The 18,259-nt window shown below is 38.8% G+C and overlaps 1 protein-coding gene across 1 annotated transcript in view; it reads left to right on the forward strand.

Moving 5' to 3' along the window:
- LOC134791983 (uncharacterized) overlaps positions 1-18,259 on the forward strand; it is a 320,377-nt gene that overhangs the window by 218,362 nt on the left and 83,756 nt on the right. The window contains exon 2 of the mRNA XM_063763080.1: positions 8,286-8,418. Within this exon, the coding sequence (XP_063619150.1) occupies positions 8,286-8,418 (133 nt within the window). The remainder of the gene's footprint in view (positions 1-8,285; positions 8,419-18,259) is intronic.

The raw sequence follows: 18,259 nt of genomic DNA on the forward strand, positions 1-18,259 counted from the left end.
GTTTACAGAAATCCTCGCCAAACTGCGACGTTTAATGGTTAGAGGCGCTCATTGTTTAATACATATTATAAGCAAAAACAGAAAACTATACCTATTGTTCATTAAATAAAACAATTGAAACTTACACTCAAGATAATGAGTGCTGGAATGTACGGTTGCACCAAACCGTCTGTCACCGTTAAAGCGTTCGCAGTATTTTATTGTATGGGAATATCAATAGTTTTCTGTTGAGTGATGTTGATCAGTCTGTTAAGTGTGGTTGGTGCAACTGGCCCTTATACTTCAACTCGGGGGCCAAATCGATTTAAAAATCACTCGTTTTCGTAAATCGAAAACAATCATGTTTCGGCCGAAACTGAAGCATAACCGAACCTTCGGTTTTGGTTTCGGCAAAAAATCCAGTTTCGGTCGGACACTAATTACTAGAGAGTCTAGAGAGGCAGTCCTATGCGCTACAAACGTGGAGTATGTACCTATTGTACCTATCAAAGTAAGCCCTTAGCAAATCATTTCATTCAAAGGTCTACGACTTGCGGCATATTAAAAATATAAAACCGTTTACGTTCATCTGTTGCTCCGCTCGGTAATCATCTTCATTTAATGGATACCATCTACATTGTTCAAATACCCATCAATCTTACTTAGGTACCTGTATTTAGGCGTTTGGAGTTTTTAATTAAAAATGGCCGCTGCATTTTAACGATCGTTTTTAGTGATGTTCCGTGAGAATACAGTAAATCACGTTTATGAAAAGAAGGGACCGTACCAAAAATGCGGCTTAAACGGGAAAACGTATTAACCGTGAAGAATGATGAAAACAATAGCAGGGATTAACTAGTGTAAAATGGTGTGTATATATAATACGCGGGAAACTTGATACTTACACTCTATTTGATTTTTCGTGGCAATACTCCATTTAGGTATCTTTCGCGAATACTCCTTGCTGGACGGTAAAAGATTAAGGTATACCTTCCGAGGAAAAGGTGGATGTGTGAAAGAGAAAGAAAGAGGGCAAGTGACGAGTGAGTGAAAGGTATGAAGTGACAAAACTTGCTGCGCCAACTCAAATCGCAAATAAATGGCAAATGAACAAACACATAGTAACTTTGAAATTTACTTTTGGGAATGAAAAAAGGTAAATCGTGCGGTGCTGTCAGTGGAAGAAAAAGATTTAAGCCCTACACCCCAGCAGGGGGTAACAGGATGGAAAGAAGAGAGAAGAAGAAATCGTACACGTTACCACGTTCAATGTGTTGAACCTATGAATTCTGACATATCATTCTTTAAATTTCTAGATTTCTAGATATTTCCTCAAGTAGAGAGTATTATCGGGAACATTCCCGCTTCATAAAATATTTCCGGTAACGGCTCATCACTAATCATTCGATGGAAATGCGGCGGGACCGCTCATAAATTAATCATTCACTCTGCTCTCTGCCACTTACAGACATTTCCTATTTTCTATACTCAGGAAACTAAAGTTATGAATTAAGTTTCAAAATTATAAGGCTTCTGCGCTGTTCTAGTTAATAAACGGTTGCTCTAGCAATTACTCGGTATTGCGATGTAATTACCCGTTTTTATGTCTTCTCTGGAAGCATTAGAATTCTGGAAAACTTTGAATGAACTTAATGATTGAAAGTACGTACATACAAAAAGTATTGGCTTCGTTAAGGTGCTCAAAGAAAAACGAAGTGAAGTGTTAAATACGTTATGGTGAGCTCTAGAGACTACGGTCGGTTGCACCAAACCGTCTGTCACTGCGTTCATTAAATTTTATTGTATGGGAATTTTCATAGTCGGACCAAAAAAAGTCTGCAGCGGATTTGATAGCCCACGCAGTGCAAGTGTCATTTATACGTCATAATTTCATAGAAGTTTGTCGGTTAAAATAACACTTTCACTGCATGGGCTATCAAATCCGCTGCAGACTATTCTTGGTCTGACTCTAGTTCTTTGCTGAGTGATGTCGATCAGTCTGTCAAGTGCAGTTGGTGCAACTGGCCCTTAGTCTTGCAGCGCCTACATCGAAAATAATAAATTGTTGCATTTTTGCTGCTCGTAATTTTGTTAGTTCTAGTAGGTATGTACTACTGTAAAGTATATATACTACAAAAAATGTATGAATTTGCCAATTTTTATCACTCTGCACAGATAGTTGACACCTGTACGGTTACCATCAGTTTGTCACTGACATAAACGCCGTCGAGAACGTTATTTACTTTCTATACATCCCGTTTGCACTAATATGCAAGTACGAGCGAGATGTATAGAAAGTAAATTACGTTCTCGACGGCGTTTATGTCAGTGACAAACTGATGGTAACCGTACTAGAAATTTCAATGCAGGGTTGGTGAATTATCTTTGTAGCTGACTGTACATTATGATTAAGAGTTGCTAAAACACCATTTGATCGGATCATTTAGTTCTGCTTGTGCAAATAACGTCCTTTCCATATCTATACTTAAACATTAAGGCGTGCTTTTCCCGTACGAGCTAAGCGAACCAGTTTTTTGAATCCATCGGAAATATAAGAAACAATGTTTTAAAATTGTGAAAAGAATATATCTTATACTTAAGGATCTGGCAGATATGTTTTGGATCTCAAAAACATGATTAGATAAACTTTGCTCGATAGAAAAAAATTCCAAAGTTACGCCTTTTTTTAACAATAAATCAATCTCAGAGCTACAATACAAACTTTTTTGACTTGTTTTTTACATAAATGTATAGGTAATAAGATAATCTAGATGATTTGGATCACTTTGTCTCGGTAACATCATTAAAATAATTTCTATGTTTCAATACCTACTAAATCCGCAACCGCCATCACTCGCGAACGCACTTACGCCCTCTTCAGTCGCGCGGCAGCGCTTGTAGAGGACGGACCTGCGTCAGTATGTTCCGCGCGGTCACGTGATTTTACCATTTACAAACAATGGGAAACAAAGCATATGAAACGTAAGAAAAAGTCACTAAGTGCTATAAAAACACACTTTCTGATAACAGAAGCATCTAATACTTTACGAGGTGCTTGAAAGCGCCTAGCTTTCCTACATCAACAGTTAAAATATTTCAGTATTTTCACTAGGTCAGCAACCAATTTCAATGTAGGTAAATAATATTATATTCCTAGATAATATAATTGTGAGTATGTAAGTATGATATATTTACAGTATTTCACCTTTACTGATATACCTACGTCCGATCTGCAAAATGATTATATTCCTTCGTGCTCTTTGACTCCTTTGAAAATCAGAAATTATTTATTTGGATTGATACAGTATGGGGATGTTACAATATATGTATAGTGTTACGCTTTTAGTATGAGGGTGCCGAAGGCGCCCGGCTTTGGATCGCATGCAACGCGCCACGCCCGTCAAGCGTGCAAATTCATCATCATAATCATAAATTTAAATAAATATAAAATGTCAAATTGAAATAATTGAAAAAATTACCCTAATAGGCATATCGCAATACAATTATTTAAGAACTAAATACATATCACTAATTTTAATATTTGACCACGGTCGACATGAATTAAATATAATTGAGAGTTCAAGGTGCCCACAGGCAGTTCATCTTGCGCTTGGTTGTATTAGTCTTGTTCGAGAAACTGAACACGGTGAAAAATAGAGATAATTCTCCTAAAAATACGTGTGATACCTCATTAGATTCGTCATAATGCCTAGAAAAATGCATTCGAAGCGTGTAGTAGCACACACAAAATATCAAAAGTTATAAGCAAAAAAAGGGGGAAAAAGTAGAGATCTTTAATTTCCCCAATATCTCAAAAAGTATTCATATTACGGTGCGAGATGGGTGGGGGGTGCTCGACCAAATGTCATAGAGGGCCCCAAGACAAAACAAACTGCATTTAAAAATTTTCAAAATGGCCGACTTTTTTTTTTTCAAGTTGGTCTGAGCGCGCTGAGATTTGGCATGGCGAAAGATAGAGGCCTCTAGATTCCTATGAAAAAAAAAATTTGGAAAAAATCTAAGATGGCGGAAATAATGGTCATTTTAATTTTGTATGGCAACTTTTAAACGGTGCGAGATGGGTGGGGGGTGCTCGACCAAATGTCATAGAGGGCCCCAAGATAAAACAAACTGCATTTAAAAAATTTCAAACAGGCCGACTCTTTCTTTTTTTTTTTTTTTCAAGTTGGTCCGAGCGCGCTGAGATTTGACATGCGGCGAGCTTGGGGGCCCAAAATTACCATGTGAAAAATTTTTTTGGAAAAATCCAAAATGGCGGCGGACACGGGCCAAATTCAAATTTCCAAGTAGGTTAGGCGAGCCCGAAGGCCGAGCTGCGGGAATGACGAACAAAGCAAAATCCAGGAATGGACTGCTACCAACAATGTGGGTTAGGTTAGGTTAGAACTGCGACCCTCACAGGAACAGACTGCTACCAGAAAAGTGGGTTAGGTTAGGTTAGAAATGCGACCCTCACAGAAACGTACTGCTACCAGAAAAGTGGGTTAGGTTAGGTTAGAACTGCGACCCTCACAGGAACGGACTGCTACCAGAAAAGTGGGTTAGGTTAGGTTAGAACTGCGAACCCTACAGAAACGGACTGCTACCAGAAAAGTGGGTTAGGTTAATAGTTACAACAGCACAAACAACAGCAACAACAACACGTCAACAACAGCACCAACAGCAAACAACACGCGTACCGCGGGGCCCTCGGGCCCCGCGCACAGGGCAAAATCTAGTTAATATTATTAAAGAGGAGGATATTTCCAATACAACATTATATACTTGCAGGACTGTATCTCCATTATTTATACTTTTTATTCAACGCTGAACACAGTCCTCCACGCCTCATTTTCGGCGTGAAAAAGCGATTACGTAAGATTCAATATAATTTTAAAGGTATTAAATATTCATTGAAAATTAAAAAAAAATATGGTGTATTTAAAACATGTCAACAAATGTACTACTTGTAGAAATTTATCTTAAAGTTATTTAGGCAATTGTTGATTAACAAAATTTATTGAAATTTCTTTCTTGTTGAAACACAATTTCTTTATTGAAAACGAAAAAAAATTTATAAATAACTATCGTAAAATTTTGTCGCTCTTCTCATATAAATGCTTAATAAGATCACATTATAAAAAATTTAATACGTTTTAAGACGCTATTTTGGGTTTTACGCATTATTACGCGATCAAGATCATAAAAAAAAAACATTTAGTAAACTTTACTAAATCAGATTATTTGTGAAGGGTGCGGAATACGGGGTGTGATTACAGGGAGTTCAAAATAAGGCGGGTATAAGACAATTTTTTTTAATATTTTGTGTTATTCAGTCAGTTACGTGGTCTTTCACTATCGGCCTCATCTGAGAATTCAAAGTCGCTCAACGAGCTATGGAGAGGGCTATGCTCGGAGTCTCTCTGCGTGATCAAATCAGAAATGAGGAGATCCGTAGACGAACTAAAGTCACCGACATATACTGTGTGCATATTTATTTGCGTTATTTGACATCTGTCACTCACAACAGCAATACAACGTAAAATGTCTCGCACATCGAAATCACAAAGGAAAACAATTGCACTACGAACGTTTACGTTCTACGTCTTTTTTTTAATTTTAGGGCTAGCCGGACACCACCTTTATGAATCGGTAGTCGTCTAAGTAAATCGATATGAATTTTTCATTTTTCTTTTAATAAAAATAAGGAAAAGGTGGATAATCAACTGTAAATATGGATATATTTGTCGTCACCTAACAGACAACAAATTTGACACAGAAATAACATAAATAAACTTTAAAATAGATCCCCAGTTAGTTTAGATTTTGACGATGGGTGCGACCTACTCGGTCGGTGTATTAAATGCCTTGCGCGAAAACCATATAATTCTAGCTTTATTTAAATCGCAAATAAAAATTCATTATACGTCACACGTCACGTTGCGCGCAGAGAAGATGGCCGATGGTGTCGAAAAGTGCTCGAGTGGAGACCACGGACTCGCAAGCGCAGCGTAGGACGTCCACCCACAAGATGGACAGACGACCTTGTTAAGGCCGTCGGAAGACGCTGGATGCGGGTCGCTTCCGACCGGAATGGAGGTCCAAGGGGAAGGCCTTTGTTCAGCAGTGGACGTCTTATGGCTGAGATGATGATGATGAGTCAGTTACAACTTAATTAAAAAAATATATATATAATGTACTTAATAAAATGTAGGTACCATCGGTGCGCGAGTTTGACTCGCACTTAATTGAATTATTTTCTTGAAAACATTGTTTCGTTAAAATTGTGTGATCATTAAAGTAGGTATAAAGTCGATAGGTATTGTAAACAATAATTTATTAAGTTAGGCAACAAAAGTATTGGAAATTGTGATAATGAGACCCACCAAAAACATTTTCATGTAAAATGTTGCCAAGAAGAAACCATAAGGCTTGCACTGACAAAAAGTTATCAGAAATTTACTTTGAAACTGTTTTTTTTTGTTTTTAGAGCTTATAAATAAGTACTACTGATCAGTAACAACGTTTTAATTTCACGGCAGCGTTATTGAGTTAAAGGAATCTGTAAAGTAAAATTATTGATTAAGGTTAATAACCTTTATAAATAGAACCCTTAATTGACCGTCTCCTCTAAAATTGTTACTTTCCTTTAGGTACTTTAACTCGAACACGCTGCCATGAAATTAAAACGTTCTTTACTGATCAATAATAAGTACACATGTCTATATAAAAATAATAATTCTACATGAAATGATCAGAAATACGTAATGCAAAAAATACATACGTACATATACAATAAAAACTCTAAAACGTGACCATTTCCCGGTCTAGTTAAAATACTGCCATCATAAGATCATTATACTGTGACCCGTCTGCTATGTTTACCGTGCGCGGCGCGCGCTCACGATCTCGGCGAGCGGGTCGCGGGACGCGCGGGCGGGGCTTCACGGTTTGCCGCGCACCTCACCCCCTCAGATTCGTAGATGAGTCGAATCATATCGCCTTAAACCCCCAACTTCTAATTCGTAGTAACTCACATAACCTAACGTTGAGGACTTCGCCCAACGCGAACCTTTCCGTTTCGCGTAAAATAAACACAAGTGAAACATACCCGATTAATCAAACTGCCTCCACGGTAACCGAATAAACTGCGCCGGCAAACACGGCTTTCCGATGTATTTAAATATATTTGGTCAAACCAATTTGTCAGTCAGGAAAACTATACTCATCCTTTTCTTTTGAGTGCTAGTACTAGTATAAGACAAAGATAGTATGATTCTCTCTGTCTATGATTGAAATGAGACAGTCCTTTGACAGAATTTCACTTGTTCCGCCGTTCCGTTCTCGCTGATTGAATTATTACCGATTAAAGTCTCACTCAATCACCGACAAAAATGAGACCGAGCTTTTTACGAAGTTGATTTTGCATCTCATTAAATCGTCAGTCGCAAAATCGACCTTGTTTGCTCGCGGTGAAAGTGAGTTTTAGAGAAATACCGGTATCGCAATGGCTTTATGAAGTATTCGAAATTCCCAAATTGATACGGCCAACAACGCAAATTTACTGGTGAAAAATGAAAGACGACTGTAAATAGAGTCGTGCGCTGTTGGGGCAAATTTACATGTTTAATTAAACTTTAAGAAACCCTATTAGAGCTTGGTTTTGTTTTTATATAGTTTCCGATTATAAAAACTACAAGAAAAAACTAAATTCTGTTTGATCACGATTCGTTTGAACTGGGCAGTAATGGTTAGTTTACATACTTTTGAAACGAGTTTTGGAAACGAATTCGCTTTGAGCTGGTGTGGTTTGGTGCTTGATTTTTTGTTTTTTGTTTTTTATCGAACGAATTCTATAGCGAAAGCTTTTTGGTAAAATTCGATATTTGGGTTGGATTCAGAAATATTTTCGTATTCAAATACATATACTTTATATTCAGGCCTAATTTTTGTATTTATGTTTCGATGCAGTATTCACTGGTCATAGTCGCAGATACTGACGTGACGTACTTAGTATGTACTTACCTAGTTCAAAAGGCGAAATTTTCAAGTGTTGTAAATGGTCGGATTGTTAAACACGATGTTACTAAGGGCCACTTGCACCATCCCACTAACCCTGGGTAAACCGATTACATCTAGGTTTACTCCAGACTTCCTTCTTAATACCATGGTAACCAGTATAATTTGACCCTGGGTTAACGGTTTAATCGGTTAACCCAGGGTTAGTGGGATGGTGCAAGTGGCGCTAAGGAGACTAGGTAGTATTTCTCCCATACCTCTATTGATTAGTTACAATTTTGTTACAGGGGTGAAACTAACACCGTTCGTGCGGCATTGGCAGCCGGCGGCATACGAGCGCGTGCGGCGGCGGCGCTCGACGCCCGCGCACGCGCCCAAACTGCCCAGCACCCTGCGACTATCCTTCCGCGCACATGACAGGTAATCGCATGCATCTTTATGAATTTCGCACATTAGACATTTTGATTTTCGATGTTCTGTTTTAGGAATTTCGTACTTAGGAAATTTGATTTTATAAATTATGCTACATAACCGATATTTTTACATGATTTGTGGTTTAGTTATGTTACGTCTCATTATGGTACGGCTTCCAATATACATAAGGGTGTTTACTTATAACAGGCTAATATTTTATTACAAAAATCGATTTATTAGCGCTCTTGCCGCCTCGGCGTCAACTCGGCGTAAACTCGGCGTCATAATCATAATCAATCGCCACGTTTGAGGTTTTGCCTGTTTATATTTGTTCCTCGATGATTGATGTGCAAACCAAACAGACTCCGAAACTTGGCTTCCAAACTTACCTATAGGTTGATGCAAGGTAAAATAAATTGGGGGACTTTTCCGAAAATATTACTTTATTTGAGATGACATTTTATTGAGTGTGTGATCAAATGGCGGTCGTGCGGTCTTTAACACATCATAGAGAGCTTGTAATGTGTGTAGATAAATCAGTGGATTTAGCTGTACATAATCAGGCAAAAAAACACTTGTGTGATGTTTTTAGCAAACTCGCTTTCAGCCCTTAATAAACCCACACTCGTATTTTAATGCCATTCATTATGTAGCTGTCACATAATCTACTATGAAAGTGCAGTTTGTACAAATCATAGCACTTAAACTTAAACTTTTTTTAAACTGAAGCAAGCCACATACATATATCGCAACTGCGACAGCGTGTCATAATCAGTTGCAACGTTTGAGTTTTTGCCTGTTTATATTTGTTTTCCGATGATTGATGGCCCAATACCGTCGGCAAACTTTCGCTGGCTATAAAAAACATAACTTGGCTTCCACACTCCTCGGTATGAATATAAATACATATAAGTATTATTAGATATTTCAGCTAAATATGTAGGTTATTTATCAGAGAGTGTTTGTCGCTTATGCAGTCATCACTACATCTTATAAAACAAAGTTCCCCACAGCGTCTGTCTGTCTGTATGTACCTATGTTCGCGATAAACTCAAAAACTCATCTCGTTCTCACTTATATGCAAGTAGGTACGAGCGAGATGTATAGGAAGTAAGTTACGCAAACGCTAGCGAATATGTCAGTGTCAAACTGGTGGTAACCGTATATAGTTCTTTTTATGGTAAAAACGGGACCCTATTACTAAGACTCCACAGTCCGTCTCTCTGTCTGTCACCAAGCGGATTCTCATGAAACGTGATCCGTGATAGCTAGACAGTTGAAATTTTCACAGTTGATGTATTTCTGTTGCCGCTACAACAACAAATATTAAAAAGTACGCAAAGGGCGAGTCCGACTCGCACTTGTCCGGTTTTTTACCTTTCACCTACGAAATAGGTCCCTACTACTAGCATAGCATTTGATAATCAACCACCCTATTAGTGTAGTAAATAAAGGTAGTGGACCCCGCAGTAATTCCTCAGCCAGAAAAAACTTTACAGTATGATAAAGTATCAATAAATAAAAAGTATTGTATAAATATCCAAAGAATAATAGTAATAGTATTTAAGTAAATACCTAAAGTCTTAAATCGTTAATATCTTTTTACGGAAAAATGCTCCGTTCAAACTTTCGTCTCCACCGGAAATATTCATGTAACGTATTGCAACAATATATGACATAACAATAAAAAAAATCCTAGCAGAAATACCAATAACTTATTTGGTAAAAAAAATTCGGACGGAGGAATTACTCGGTTAAATAAATAAACAGCTTTGTATGTTTACGTATAAATACCTAACTTAGGAGTGTTTTTAGGGTTCCGTACCTCAAAACGAAAAAAAAGAACCCTTATAGGATCACTCGTGGGTCTGTCTGTCTGTTTGTCACAGCCTATTTTCTCGGAAACTACTGGACCAATTAAGTTGAAATTTGGTACACATATGTAAATTAGTAACCCAAAGATGGACATCTTTTTTGTATAATTTAAAAATACATAGGTTCGAAGTTATTTAAGAAAATACAAATAGCCAAAAAGTGACCATTCCCCCTGTATCTCCGAAACTACTGGGTCTAAAATTTTGAAAAAAATACACAAAATAGTTCTTTACCTATAGATGACAGGAAAACCTATTAGAAATGTGCAGTCAAGCGTGAGTCGGAATTATGTACGGAACCCTAGAAACGCGAGTCAGACTCGCACTTGGCCGGTTTTTTTTTGGATATTTATAATGTTAGTTTCGGCTCATACTATACAATAACCAAGCAAAATTTCATCGACTGAGGAATTAATGCATGGGTCTCCATACAACAACTTGCTTCGTTTACTACACTATATTACCGATAGCATTGCCCGACTCGTCGCAATGTACGAACTAATTCCATTTCCAACACTGCTTCATCAACATCACATTTCACTTCTTTTGTCCTTCTAATTTCAACTTTATTTAAGCGCATCAAGGTTGACTTTGCTATGTTTATTGTAGGATAGATAAGAGGTTGTGTATTTTATACAGTTCATTTGTAAATGTATCGACCATCGAATGGAGCGCGGGTGTTATTCCAAACGATCATTATAGGTAAGCAAGGTGTTCCTGCCTCGGACACAGCTATACTCTGTATCTTTAGGTATTTAAGGCGATATGATTCGACTCATCAACGAATCTGAGGGGGTGAGGTGCGCGGCAAACCGTGAAGCCCCGCCCGCGCGTCCCGCGACCCGCTCGCCGAGCTCGTGAGCGCGCGCCGCGCACGGTAAACATAGCAGACGGGTCACAGTATAATGATCTTATGATGGCAGTATTTTAACTAGACCGGGAAATGGTCACGTTTTAGAGTTTTTATTGTATATGTACGTATGTATTTTTTGCATTACGTATTTCTGATCATTTCATGTAGAATTATTATTTCTATATAGACATGTGTACTTATTATTTATCAGTAAGAACGTTTTAATTTCATGGCAGCGTGTTCGAGTTAAAGTACCTAAAGGAAAGTAACAATTTTAAAGGAGACGGTCTATTAAGGGTTCTATTTATAAAGGTTATTAACCTTAATCAATAATTTTACTTTACAGATTCCTTTAACTCAATAACGCTGCCGTGAAATTAAAACGTTGTTACTGATCAGTAGTACTTATTTATAAGCTCTAAAAACAAAAAAAAAACAGCTTCAAAGTAAATTTCTGATAACTTTTTGTCAGTGCAAGCCTTATGGTTTCGTCTTGGCAACATTTTACATGAAAATGTTTTTGGTGGGTCTCATTATCACAATTTCCAATACTTTTGTTGCCTAACTTAATAAATTATTGTTTACAATACTACTTTAATGATCACACAATTTTAACGAAACAATGTTTTCAAGAAAATAATTCAATTAAGTGCGAGTCAAACTCGCGCACCGATGGTACCTACATTTTATTAAGTACATTATATATATTTTTTTTAAAATTAAGTTGTAACTGACTCATCATCATCATCTCAGCCATAAGACGTCCACCGCTGAACATAGGCCTTCCCTTGGATCTCCATTCCGGTCGGAAGCGACCCGCATCCAGCGTCTTCCGACGGCCTTAACAAGGTCGTCTGTCCATCTTGTGGGTGGACGTCCTACGCTGCGCTTGCTAGTCCGTGGTCTCCACTCGAGCACTTTTCGACCCCATCGGCCATCTTCTCTGCGCGCAATGTGGCCTGCCCATATATATATATATATATATAATATATATAATATATATAATATATATACACATATATATATATATATAATATAGTGTTAGTGTAATATAGTGTTGTTTGCTGTTGGTGTTGTTATTGACGTGTCGTTGTTGCTGTTGTTTGTGCTGTTGTAATTGCGTAGTAGCTTGTTTTCCAAAGGGAAAAAGAAACAAAGTTGTACTTTTGCTAGGACAAACAGATCCGCGTGCGAGCACTTCATTCCTGTAGCTCGGTAGCAGTCCGGTTATGTGAGGGTCGCAGTTCTAACCTAACCTAACCCACTTTTCTGGTAGCAGTCCGTTTCTGTGAGGGTCGCAGTTCTAACCTAACCTAACCCACTTTTCTGGTAGCAGTCCGTTTCTGTGGGGTTCGCAGTTCTAACCTAACCTAACCCACTTTTCTGGTAGCAGTCCGTTCCTGTGAGGGTCGCAGTTCTAACCTAACTTAACCCACTTTTCTGGTAGCAGTCCGTTTCTGTGAGGGTCGCATTTCTAACCTAACCTAACCCAATTTTCTGGTAGCAGTCTGTTCCTGTGAGGGTCGCAATTCTAACCTAACCGAACCCACATTGTTGGTAGCAGTCCATTCCTGCTGTTGTTATTGTTGTGTAGTAGTTTGTTTTCCAAAGGGAGAAATAAATAAAGTTGTACTTTTGATAGAAAGAAAAGATCCGCATGCGAGGACTTCATTCCCGCAGCTCGGCCTTCGGCCTCGCGTGCTTGGGAAATCGTAACTTTTCCTATTGGGTCGTGTTTTAGCTTCGGCGTTCGCGAGCCTTGACGCTTCGCCGTCGGGCCTTTGGCCCGCCGGCTCCGCTTATCAAGAAAGTTGACTTTGTAGAACGTTTGGAGGAACTGCATTCACGCAGCTCGGCCTTCGGCCTCGCGTTTTGGGAGTCGGGGTGGAGGCTCCGGGCCTTCGGCCATCCACTGGGGTCGGCCTTTGGCCTCCCGGCCTGAAGCTCGCCCTTCGGGCTCGCTTAACACACTTTTTGTATAGGATTTTGCTTTGTTCGTCATTCCCGCAGCTCGGCCCGAAGGCCGCCTCGCCCCTCGCCCAAAATTACTGGGGGTGGAGCATGCTTGGACATTCGAGATAAAGCTCCGGGCCTGACGGCCCTCCGCGGGGTCGGCCTTCGGCCTCCCAGCCTGAAGCTCGCCCTTCGGGCTCGCCTAACCTACTTGGAAATTTGAATTTGGCCCGTGTCCCCCGCCATTTTGGATTTTTCCAATTTTTTTTCACATGGTAATCTTGGGCCCCCAAGCTCGCCGCATGTCAAATCTCAGCGCGCTCGGACCAACTTGAAAAAAATTAAAAAAAAAAGTCGGCATGTTTGGAATTTTTTAAATGCAGTTTGTTTTGTCTTGGGGCCCTCTATGACATTTGGTCGAGCACCCCCCACCTATCTCGCACCGTAATATGAATACTTTTTGAGATATTGGGGAAATTAAAGATCTCTACTTTTCCCCCTTTTTTTGCTTATAAATTTTGATATTTTGTGTGTGCTACTACACGCTTCGAATACATTTTTGTAGGCATTATGACGAATCTAATGAGATCACACGTATTTTTAGGAGTATTATCTGTATTTTTCACCGTGTTCAGTTTCTCGAACAAGACTAATACAACCAAGCGCAAGATGAACTGCCTGTAGGCACCTTGAACTCTCAATTATATTTAATTCATATCGACCGTGGTCAAATATTAAAATTAGTGATATGTATTTAGTTCTTAAATAATTGTATTGCGATATGCCTATTAGGGTAATTTTTTGAATTATTTCAATTTGACATTTTATATTTATTTAAATTTATGATTATGATGATGAATTTGCACGCTTGACGGGCGTGGCGCGTTGCATGCGATCCAAAGCCGGGCGCCTTCGGCACCCTCATACTAAAAGCGTAACACTATACATATATTGTAACATCCCCATACTGTATCAATCCAAATAAATAATTTCTGATTTTAAAAGGAGTCAAAGAGCACGAAGGAATATAATCATTTTGCAGATCGGACGTAGGTATATCAGTAAAGGTGAAATACTGTAAATATCATACTTACATACTCACAATTATATTATCTAGGAATATAATATTATTTACCTACATTGAAATTGGTTGCTGACCTAGTGAAAATACTGAAATATTTTAACTGTTGATGTAGGAAAGCTAGGCGCTTTCATGCACCTCGCAAAGTATTACATGCTTCTGTTATCAGAAAGTGTGTTTTTATAGCACTTAGTGACTTTTTCTTACGTTTCATATGCTTTGTTTCCCATTGTTTGTAAATGGTAAAATCATGTGACCGCGCGGAACACACTGACGCAGGTCCGTCCTCTACAAGCGCTGCCGCGCGACTGAAGAGGGCGTAAGTGCGTTCGCGAGTGATGGCGGTTGCGGATTTAGTAGGTATTGAAACATAGAAATTATTTTAATGATGTTACCGAGACAAAGTGATCCAAATCATCTAGATTATCTTATTACCTATACATTTATGTAAAAAACAAGTCAAAAAAGTTTGTATTGTAGCTCTGAGATTGATTCATTGTTAAAAAAAGGCGTAACTTTGGAATTTTTTTCTATCGAGCCAAGTTTATCTAATCATGTTTTTGAGATCCAAAACATATCTGCCAGATCCTTAAGTATAAGATATATTTTTTTGACAATTTTAAAACATTGTTTCTTATATTTCCGATGGATTCAAAAAACTGGTTCGCTTAGCTCCTACGGGAAAAGCACGCCTTAAATAAAAGTAAACAAAATCTACCCTCAAATGGCTCCTTAAGCGAGTTGAGGGTAGATGAAAACATTACACGATCAAATAATGTAGATTAAAGTCAGGTCGTTCAGTGACAGATCCAGGCGGTTTTGTATTTGGTTGGATAACCAATAAATGTTAACTACCCGAAAATGTACAAATTATTTGTTTACAACTTACAAATTATTTTGTTTGTTAAGTATTTGTTACATAAATATTATCTTTAGGTATTTAAATACCTATATAAAGATAATATTCATGAGCTTCATAGCGGCCGCTAGCGGCCGGCTTGAATGTGCAAAATGTGAGGTTAGCGGACTGAAAAATACGACAACCTGCATTCAGAAGATACGCAAATAATTTGCGCAGTCACTTATTAATTCTGAATTCAATATTTCCAATGACAATGAACTTTCCGATTTTCGTCGCACTTTTAGATTTTTGACAGACAGCAAAAGCAAACTAAACATATATCGCGATAACAGATTCAACGACAAGTGACGGGATCGTTTCCATACATTATTTATGTAGGTATGGAAACAAGATGGGCGAGGATCTGGTAGGCCCAGGCGGAGATGGCGGGATCTTCTGGACGCATATCTCAACGACTGGCCGGAGATTGCTCAAAACCGAGACGGATGGAGAGGGAGGAGGCCTTTGCCCATGCAGCAGTGGGGCTAGTAATAGTAATCCATACTTAATATTATAAATGCGAAAGTGTGTCTGTCTGTCAGTCTGTTACCTCTTCACGCTTAAAAGCCGCTGAACCGATTTAGTTGAAATTTGGCATAGAGATAATTTGAGTCCCGGGGAAGGACATAGGATAGTTTTTATGTCGGAAAACTTCTCTGAAGAGAGTGCAAATGGGGTGGAATTGAAAGAGTTAATGAATTACCTAATAATTGAAGTAAGCAATGCGCGAATTGAATGATTGCATTAGCATTATCCAGGCGCTATACCTACTTTAGCTGCATTCCACGCAGACGAAGTCGCGGGCAAAAGCTAGTATATTTATGTTTCGATCGGCGTTTACTATCAACGATCCTCGACAAAGTGACCCTTGCCAAACTATAGTTGTTATTCCCGAGCTCCCATTACTCTGGTCCTCTCTCAATTCGACTCCCCGCTGGCACCACCGACTAGAACATCAGACACTACTGGTCCATTCCCTTAATTAAAACGTTTTCCAGCGGACAGCCGGTGGCCAGCGTGCCTTATTTATACTGCTTTGTGATTAGGAAATTAACTATTGAAAACTTTATGGCTCTGCCGTAAAACCTGGTTTCGTGGTTTGTTTGCACGAAGGACTGCACTCGGACAAATTGCTGTGTGTATTTGACAACAAGCTTAGCGTATGTTTAGTGCATTCTGTTGTCGTATACAAACATGAACCTTTTACGTCTCCAAATTTAATGTACCTATAATACCCTAGAGACTTGTACATCTCTGTTATATTGCAAAAGCTATTTATTTTAAGAGTATAACATAATGTTTACTCAAGTATTGGCGGCTGTATTTATATGTATAGTCTGTTAAAGAACTTCGTCAGTAGGAAAAGGCGCGAAACTCAAATTTACGCGCCTAAATTTTTTATATTTGTCGCTTTTTCTACTGACGGAAACGGCTTGAGAGACTATATAAATGTTGCTATGTATTTTTTATGCCACTGTAAATGTGCAGTCCTGGTACTGACTTTAAAAGAGCCTTTGAGGCCTGTTTGCAGAATAAATACTTTTATATCTCAGAATTGCTTAATAAGTGCAATGAAGGTTGCATTTTAGCAGGAGAATACTAAGGAGGGGGTGATCTAACGACTTAATAATGACCTTTATATGCAGACAAAGCAACGGGCAGAGACTTGTTGTCTACTCAATCGACCGATACGTCAATTAATGGAAACGATATGGATTAGATGCGTCAGTGTCAAAAGTGACGTTTATGTTTGAAAAAACGTCACATTTAACACTGACATATTTAACCCTTCAAGTGGCGTACGTCACTTTTCAGTAGTTGGAATTTAAACTTTATATTAATTAGTCAAATTGTAAATTTAACAAAAGATAATCGACCACGAGGTCCACGAGCCGGCGGCCTGCCACTTGAAGGGCTAATCCATATCGTTTCTTTCTAGATATATTAACCCTTTACCAGGCTGACAGTTCACAAATGGCAATCGAATGTCAGTCTTACTCATCGAAAATAGAACACACGCTTGAAGTGCCGTATGTGGGAAATATATATCCCTTAGCCTGGTAAAGGGTTAATTTACGTAGGTATCTTGAAGCTAGAATAGGGCAGTATGTCGGAAATTGTACGAGCAGTAATTATTGTGTATGTGTAACACGGCTGTTTTGAAAGGGGGTAAAATAATAAATGAAAAGCTCCGGCTTGTGGAAAATGGAAACAGCCATGTTAACAAAATAAAATTAAATCAAAATTAATTTAAATAGACTAAATGGTGTCTTGCTGTAGGAAAGCTAGGAGGAGAAACAATTAAACAAATTTATACCTGACAAGCTTTATTAATCTAATCATTTACAGTTAAATGCTCAGTGGTAAGCTGGGTCGCTTCACAGGTTCTAGTTATAAGGGATTACACCCATTAATTAAAAACTAAAAATTAAATTTCGAAATACCTAAGTTTTATGCACCAGAACTTTCAAAACTTCAAACTGAATAAAATTAAATTGTAATTAACCATTTTAAATTTGTAGTGGGTGGCGGATGCCACTCAAAAGTTATGCAACAGACCGACCTCAAAGACTGCTGCTGGAACTGCAGCAGCGGGGGGCGTACTCGCCTTTCCCCGGGAAGCTGGCCGCTAACCTGGTTGGAGCCGGCCGCTGCAGATGGCGTGGTACAGATCCCGCAGCCTCATTTTACAACTTCTAAACATCTTCAAATGAATTTCAAAAGAATACGAAAGCTCTACCAAAAAATTCACAAGCTCTTCCAAAGAATTTGAAAGCTCCCGGCTCCTGTAAACCGAGAAATGGATACATTAGCCGACGCCTTAATGGCCGCTAAAGAAAATATGAAACAATTGGAAATTTAGCTCACCGCACTGGAAGCTGTTAGGACTTCTGGCGGAGCACTCCCAACCCTCGAGCAGGAGTCAACTCTGTAAAGAACCAAAAACCTGGTTAAGGACGAACCCACAACGTTTCGCGCCATTGTGGAGTTGATCACACCTAAATTCCATTTGTACTTACTCAGTGGAGCACACCGAAGGACTCGAGCTGCTTCCAGCATTTCGACCAACATGGCGAATGTGTGGTCTCACCACAAATAGTACTCATGCGAGCGTGGGTCCCCGGAGGGGTCCACACATGAAATGTGCATGTCATCTCAAAATGACCTCCTCATATGTTGAGTAC

This window comes from Cydia splendana, chromosome 7 (assembly GCF_910591565.1).
Source record: "Cydia splendana chromosome 7, ilCydSple1.2, whole genome shotgun sequence".
In the NCBI taxonomy this organism is placed as follows: domain Eukaryota; kingdom Metazoa; phylum Arthropoda; class Insecta; order Lepidoptera; family Tortricidae; genus Cydia; species Cydia splendana.